General features: G+C 31.3%; 1 protein-coding gene across 1 annotated transcript; it reads right to left on the bottom strand.

Moving 5' to 3' along the window:
• Positions 1-460: 460 nt before the first annotated feature.
• LOC131624638 (myrcene synthase, chloroplastic-like) lies at positions 461-3028 on the bottom strand. The gene is made up of 6 exons (XM_058895578.1): positions 2777-3028; positions 2040-2421; positions 1723-1941; positions 1294-1426; positions 967-1215; positions 461-813 (listed from the first exon to the last, which is right to left on the bottom strand). Exons 1-6 carry the CDS (start codon positions 2985-2987, stop codon positions 517-519), a joined length of 1491 nt encoding a protein of 496 aa, XP_058751561.1. The 5' UTR covers positions 2988-3028; the 3' UTR covers positions 461-516.
• Positions 3029-8242: the final 5214 nt, after the last annotated feature.

The raw sequence follows: 8242 nt of genomic DNA, 5'->3' as shown, positions 1-8242 counted from the left end.
ACGACACCTGGGATCATCATCTAGATTATGCATCAACGATTAATTATCATAAGACATAATAATTCTATCACTGGTCATGTTTTTCCCTATGGATTGACTTACAACAACAAACAACAAATTTCTCCTTTAGGATCGACTTAGGAAAATTTTTATTTTCTGCTGTATATTTTAATTGCGACTTCCCTTCAACTATATGATGCTTGATATTTTCATCATTTTGTAAACATGGGTTAAGTATGAATATGTGACTACTTGTAAATGTTTGATGTATCCCTTGTTATGTTTTACACTATTTGGCTACTCATCATATCATTTCTTTTTGTGGGTGTTCATCTTAATAATCACTGGGTCTCATGTCTTTCTAACTCAGAGATTAACTCCAACAAGTAGTCTGGAACACACGAATGAAATGACTAAACGATGTAATTTATTCATTTACTGATTCTAAAAGGTATTACATCTCAATTTTAAAATGAATTGCTACAATGATGGCTAAAATATCACACAAGTAATGGCTTAACCATCAATAGGAATGGGAGTCCAAATTAATGATTGTATACGATTCTGAATTTCTGGATCTTGAATAGTATGGCCATCTCCATGCTGGTAAATGAATATTGCCATTCTACCAAGATTTACTGAAATATCTATGAAACTTTGAGACAAAGATGAACTATGAGCTTCTTTATTCATCTTTTTCCAAATTGTACACATCATAGACTTTACATGTTCACGAGCCTCTATTTCAGTAGTTCCACTTTCGTTCATATAACATTGAATTGACTTTGGAATATCACCTGTCTCAATTTCACGCTTCAAAATAGAAAAAAAATTAAACTATTAGAGAAAAGTTAACGGTTTGATTGTATTCTTACTTCGTACATGTGGTGTGTAACTTTAGTTAAGGAGGAAAATAAAATGTTAAGTCGCAAAAAATAAGGAATAAAATTGACGTTGGCAACATACTTTAGTTGTTCCAAGATCATTAGCTAGACGTAAAATCATTGAGGAATATCGAATTATGTTGTTGTTTTCTTCTAAACAAACCAAGTCTTCTTGTTTGAATGAATGTGGAATAACAAAGTAAGCATGAATAAGCATAAGAGGTGCACTTATGGATATCCATGCATTCTCTATGTATTCTTCAAAGGTCGGAGTGTATCCACTATGATACCACTTAGCTTCAATCAAATATGATTTACATAGACCTGCCCACTATTAAGCACAATAATATCATATGCTTAAAATCTTAAACCAAATAGAAATAATTAAGCAAACAAAAAAATTACTTACTTCTTTTTTCAAGTATGGGGCGATAGAGAACCCAGCCTTGTTGGATATTTCAACTTCATTCACATAGCTATAGAGTGTATGATAACATATTTTCATGTAATTTGGTAGGGAATCAATGGCATTTAGATCCCATCTAGAACCACCACAAAAATGGTATGTTAGCAAAAAGGATTTAAAAAAACAGATGCGGTTATGTAAAGGTTTTTGCAATTTCGATCTGTACATGTGTTGCAATATTGATTGCGGCTGTCGCGATGTGAATTAACTACATTTTGTTCTTTAACATAAAAATGGTGATAATAGTAACAATATCAACATCTATCGATATCATTTTGTCGCGGCCGTTTTTGCAGTTGCAGACCATTTTCAAAACCCTGGTGAGCAATATCCACCACAAAATTACCTTATAAATAAAGAGTAGTTAGTTACCTGTCAATTGCTTCTGTGAAAAGCTCTAACTCTTCCAAGGTACCATATACATCATAAATATCATCAATTGTGGTAATTAAGGCATTCGCCTTTGTTAGAACTTTTCGAAAATATTCAAATTCTGGCTTGAAATTCATTCCCACATTCCAAACAAAATTCTCAACAAATCTGTCCCTAACAAATCTCAACTTTTCTCCAATTTCAGTTCCTTTCCACCATCTTAAAATATTAAAGAAATTTTAAGCCATTAAAATAAAATAACATGAAAATTCATATAAACTAAAAAGTTTTATAGTTAATAATTTGAGATTTGTTACCTTGATGTATACTTAAGTTCTTCTTGGTAGATGCTTTGAAGAATGTTGAAATCCAATTTAGCAAACTGAAGTAAAACATTACTATTATTATTTTGCTGTCTTTCGTATATATTGATGAACCATTGAGCCTCCGATCGAGGAATTCTCCAATGTAGTGGAAGCTCCAAAGCATGACTTATTTGAAGAGACATAATATCATTGTCTCCATGTTGGTTTAAATACTCTTTGAGAAACTCTATTGTGAAATCTCTTGCTTCATCCAATATAATTTCATCTTCGAATGAATGAAACGAGGCTTCATACAATGACAACATTCCCTCAACATCAATTGGTTGGTCTATCTTCAAATCACACATTTCATCTTTAAAGCAAACAAAAAAATCTACACCAAAAACTTATATTATAATTTAATATTACATAAGAAATTAAATATTTTTTTGAGAAATTACACTCACTTCCCCAGATATCTATGAAAATTGCACCGAAACCTCCTCTATTTTTAAAATATGCACTAACTCCCCTGAGATTTATTAAAATGTCGCCCACACTTTTTCTAGTTTTTAGTGATAGTCAAAAACCGTGAATATAGATAACATTTATCTATGGTTTTTATCTATCACTATAAATTATTGTTTGTATAAATAAATTTAAAAGAGATTAGTGCGTATTTTTATCGGGGAGGTGAGTGCAATTTTTCCAAAGTTTTAAATCATGATCTCGTTATGGTCGATATTAACCTGTAGATATATCATAACCATGTTGCCTTAAGAGTCTAAACTTGAGTGATGTGTCATATAAGTTGGTCTTCAACTTGAATGTTTGTGTGTTATAAATATTGTCCAACATGTTCTTTATTTCATTGTTGAAATGATAATCAACTCCAAGCCTTTGCAACACATCAATAAACTCAAGTTGATCAACCTCATTTTCCATTTTGTTAAACATCATCCTTACTTCTTCTCTTAGTACTCTCAATTTCTTTGCATATACTTCGTCCTGCATTAATATATTTGACTAAAAATTATCATCATTTTTCCTAAATATAACTTGTTATTGCATGGAAGTTAAACAGAAGTTAAAATAAAAAACTAAGAATTTATAGATAACATTACCTTATATGCACTATCTAATGATTGGATATAATCATCCGTCCAAATCGAAGGTTCGAACATTGAAGATCGACGAGAAATGTTTTGATTATGATCAACTGCAACTTCATTTGTTGCCTTGCATTTAATTTTACCAGAGATATTATAGTTCCATGATGATTGAGATATAAACTTATTTTCTGGAACAAACATTTTGTTAAAGGATAATTGGGGAGATGCAAGTATGGGCAAAGCCATTTTGTAAAAAAGCCAAAAACTATTTTCTATATGAGAAAGTTTGTAGTACATTTGAAACCCAAAGGAAGCCATATATATAAGGCATCATATGTGATGTAATCATAATATTAAGATATAGGTATATTGTCTCTGAAAAGTTACTAAATGATTCACATGGATGGGTCCTCTTGTTTGCCTTTTTTCTTTCAAATATGTACTATTCATGATTCTCTTATTTGTCTGTTGAAACTAAGAAAGTACGGAAAATTAAGGTTTGAGTTTGAAGGAAAATAAATTAGTGGCCTTTGAAAAGAGGGAAATGAAAAGAAAAAATAAAGAATTTTTTAAATATATTTTAAAATAGTATATTTGTAAGTAACAAATAAATAAATAAATATTTATTAAATTTAATTACAATTTTGATTCTTTTATTTATCTCATTCACTACATTAACTCTTATATTTCAGATTCAAACAGTATCGATTTCTTCTTATATTTCAGCGCTTAAAATTATTGATATGTCTCTTATTATATGTCGTGTCATTTTTTAAATGTGTCAAATTGTCATATAAATATTTTTAAAAAGTTTTAAAGATAAAAAATATATAAGTTATGTGTCTTAAAAAATAAACACGTCATCAATTTTCAATAAAAATGTGAAAAGAGAAAGAAAAAAATCCTTTTGTAAAGTTTTAAAGATTTAAAATATAAGTGATATATCATTTAAAAAAATATAAATGTTGTCAATTTTCTATGAAAAAAAATGAGAAAGGACACCAAAATTGTTTGCATAAGAAATAAGAGGACTAATTTTAAGAAGGCTTAAATGCACTTTTGGTTCCTATAAGTTAGCGAGTTTTTTATTTTCATCCCTGTAAGTTTTTTTTTTGTTGCTTGAGTCCCTATATCTTACTTTTTGCTTGAGGTTTAATCCATAAAGCCAAAATCCGCAGGAAAAACTGTGCGGATTTTCCTGTGAAATTTCCTGCGAATTTTGATTTTAGAGACTAAAACGAACACGAAAGTGAAATATAGAGACTCAAACAAAAAAAAAACTTACAGGGATAAAAATAAAAAACTCGCTAAAATTACAAGGACAAAAAATGTACTTAAGCCTTTTAAGAATGTGGTCGAATAGGAGATTATATATATATATATATATATATATATATATATATATATATATATATATATATATATATATATATATATATATATATATATATATATATATATATATATATATATATAATTTTCAAAATATTACACATTCTATCTTTTATTACATGTTCTTTTGAGACTTTCATACTTATTTAAAAATGTAATATTTAAATTTTAAAAAGGAGTGAATTATAATATTTTAATTTTTTTTTTTGAAAAACATTTAATTTATACTCCCTATGATCTATTTATAAGAAAAAAAATTTAGATATATTGAGTAACTAATATATCTAGATAATATATGAGTCAGATACATTGTTTTTTCAATGAACCTAAAAAATAAAGTTTTTCTTATATGTAGGACCAGAGGGAGTAACAATATATTTAAAGAGGTGATAAACATAGAATAAAAAATGGAAAAGATAAGTAACAAAAAAGACAAGAATATAAAAAATAAATAGGTAAGAAATATTACACTAAAAATTATCTTAATTTATCCTTAAACCACGCGAACTTCTCCATATCTCATGAGATTTTCACGGGAAAAAATTGAACTTTTACATAGCCTAACTATTTTACATAACTTAAGCTTTGGCATATGACCAGCCCAACAACCTTTAATAAATACCTTGAGTTTTTGCACTGGTTCATCCCAACAATCTTAAACAAATTCTTTTACAAGTTTAGTTTGCAACCTTCAAATCTATTAAAGACACCACAACTTTTAGATATAGTTTTTCACTCTCTCAGCACCAAGACAATCACTAGTGAATCAACTTATAAAATAGAGAGGATGTGAGAAATATAATAGTTGATACTTCACAAAACTTGTGTGTTTATAAATGAGGAAAGTCCTCCCTTTTTAGAAAAAAACGTGACTAAAAGGCAACAATCCATGAGTCTTTGGAGCTTTCCCAATCAATTAAAATATATACCTAATCGATTAGGTTAAGCCAAAATAGGAAACCATAAATTTCTACATCACTTAATCAATTAACAAGCATTTCTAATCAATTATGTTATTCTTGCTAACCGCGACATGTTTTGCGAAAAAAATAAAAAGTCAGTTCTCCCACCGTATTACAATAAGCCATTTAGTACACATATAACACATAGTAACAAGAATCATCATCAAACATACATCAATTTATCAGTTTCAAACCTAATTTATCAATACAAACCCAAAACCTCATTCCTACAAACAAATCATCATACCCAATCTCATAGAGTTAGAACCGCACCCTTACCTTTAGATTGAAGGTGTTCTACTCTTTCAATGGAATCCTTGCCCTAGCCTCTTTGTGCCTCTTCCCCTCTTTCACGTTCTCTCCAAAATTCTCTATTCTTCTCTATTTTTCCATTTCTCTCTTTTATCTTATTTTATCAATTTCTTACTAGCTTTCACTTCACTAATGGGCTTAACAACACACCCCTACTAATTCTAATGCTAACACAAAATAGGCCCAACTATATATTTACTCAATTATCCTATTATTATTCAACTATAAAATAATAGCATAAATACTAATAATTCATAATTTCACTAAATAATTCACAATCAAACGGTCGTTACACTTCACTCCACCATGCCTCGCGCATGGGGGGCTTGGTACCCAAGAGATCCTTAAGATAACTTCACTTAAACGCCTCCCCCCCAAGCCTTGTGCTTGGGGGGCTATGTACAATTAGGAAAATAACTAACGCCGGGTCGAGTTGAATAGCTTGTTCCAAGGTGAAACCACCCCGATCCTTGTTAAATCGAGGATCTCATCGTGGTCACCTGACCAAGCCGCCCAAAATGGTCCCCATGTATCGCCCGCACTTAGGCCACATGTCAACCCGCTAAGATTTAGATAAACCAGACAACACCCTTAAAAGACTATTAAAACGTATTTAACAACACTTAATGTTTGCACGAGCATTATGGAACAAGAGAATAAACAATAGCCATGGCATAAGTGCATAGATAATTCCCAGTTTAATGAGTATTATAAATAGAACCATCCTCTCTTAGAGAGAGACAAGCAATCCTAATACAAGAAACACATCAATTCTCTGCAACTTCTCCCGAGCAGCATCGGGGAGGTTATCGATATTGTTCTATAGGAACAAAACTAGAAATAACGCAACCCACGAAACAAGGCGTGAAAACACGTATTGACTTAACGTACTAATACGTAATGTAACCAAAAGGAAAAACATATGATTAAAATCGAAACCAATGCAATGCAAACACTATTAATGATCAAATAAAAATGTTGTACTAGAATAAAATTGAGGTATGATACTCAACAACAATACTTTGATATCTAAGGTTCTATAGAGAAAAGAGCCAGGACTAGAACTTTATGCAACTTTCAATAGTCTTTTGATTTTGTGATGACAACTTTGCAAAAGGTATTCATCATGTTTTTTTAGGAAAAAATGTAAATCATAATAGGGAGGTATATCATTGTGTTACTACATTCCAAACTATGAGCATGAGCCATGCTCAACAAAAGAAGTTTCCAATTGGACTTAATTTTAATATCAAATAGATAATATTTCAAAACAAAATAGACATATCAGGTAGACAGATTTAAAAAAGTAATAAGTTTGGTCATTTCAGAATCCCAATCAGCATTCATACCAGGTAGACAGGTCCTTGATAGGATATTAATCGCAAACGAAATAGTATACGAGGCTAGGAGAAAGAAAAAAGAAGTGTTATTGTTTAAAGTCGACTTTGAGAAGGCATACAACTCGGTGGACTGGAACTTCCTTGTTATTGTGATGACAAATATGGGATTTCATGAGAAGTGGAGGAAATGGATAGCAGAATGCTTAAAAACATCGACCGTGTCGGTGTAGTTTAGCGGTAGCCCTACCAAGAAATTCAGGATGGAACAAGAATTAAGACAAGGAGATCATATATCACCGTTTTTATTTCTCATTATGGCTGAAGGTTTCAACTTACTGACGAAAAAAATGGTGGATAGCGGTAAATTCAGTGGGTACAAATTCGAGAACAGAGAAGAGCGTTTCACGCATCTACAATATACCGACGATACTTTGATTGTTGGGGAAAAAAGTTGGGCAAACATTCGGGTAATAAAGGCAAACTTACTACTTTTTGAAGTGATGTCAGGGCTTAAGGTGAACTTTAACAAGAGTCGGTTAGTAGGGATTAACATCCAACAAAGGTGGCTTGAGGAAGCTGCAAACATCATGAATTGTCAAGCAGGTTCAATTCCTTTCAAATACCTTGGTATCCCAATCAGAGCTAATCCAAATAGACTAGAAACTTGGCAGCCGGTGATTGAAACTATAAAGTCAAGACTGTCTAGATGGAAGAATCAATATCTATCGATTGGAGGTCAAGTGGTGATTTTAAAATCAGTCTTATTTGCGCTTCTGATATACTTCCTCTCGTTCTTCATGGCTCCGACAGGTATTATCTCTCAACTCGAATCTATTTTCAAACAATTCTTATGGTGCGGGGAGTGACAATGAGAGGAAAATGAATTGGGTCAAATGGGAGAAGGTATGTAGGCCTTTAGATGAAGGGGGTCTGGGAGATAAAAACCTGAAAATTTTCAACTTGGCACTTTTAGGAAAATGGAAGTGGAAAATTTAAACGGAAAGGACTGAATTATGGTTTAAGGCTCTGGTGAATAAGTATGGGAGTATAAAGGTCCTTAGTCGACCAGTTAGCACTAGTGGATCAAAATGGTTAAA

Source organism: Vicia villosa, unplaced genomic scaffold (genome assembly GCF_029867415.1).
Source record: "Vicia villosa cultivar HV-30 ecotype Madison, WI unplaced genomic scaffold, Vvil1.0 ctg.000146F_1_1, whole genome shotgun sequence".
Classification (NCBI taxonomy): Eukaryota; Viridiplantae; Streptophyta; class Magnoliopsida; order Fabales; family Fabaceae; genus Vicia; species Vicia villosa.
The sequence above is the reverse complement of the archived record's forward strand: the minus strand, read 5'-3'. Positions and strand labels throughout refer to the sequence as shown.

Bases quoted from the DNA above. Each gene is read 5' to 3' on its own strand.
- LOC131624638 (XM_058895578.1), bottom strand. From the start codon at position 2,987: ATGATGTTTAACAAAATGGAAAATGAGGTTGATCAACTTGAGTTTATT. The intron at 1,427-1,722 runs GTAACTAACTAC...TGGTGGTTCTAG, and splicing joins TTCACAGAAGCAATTGACAG to ATGGGATCTAAATGCCATTG. The intron at 1,216-1,293 runs GTAAGTAATTTT...TGTGCTTAATAG, and splicing joins CCCCATACTTGAAAAAAGAA to TGGGCAGGTCTATGTAAATC.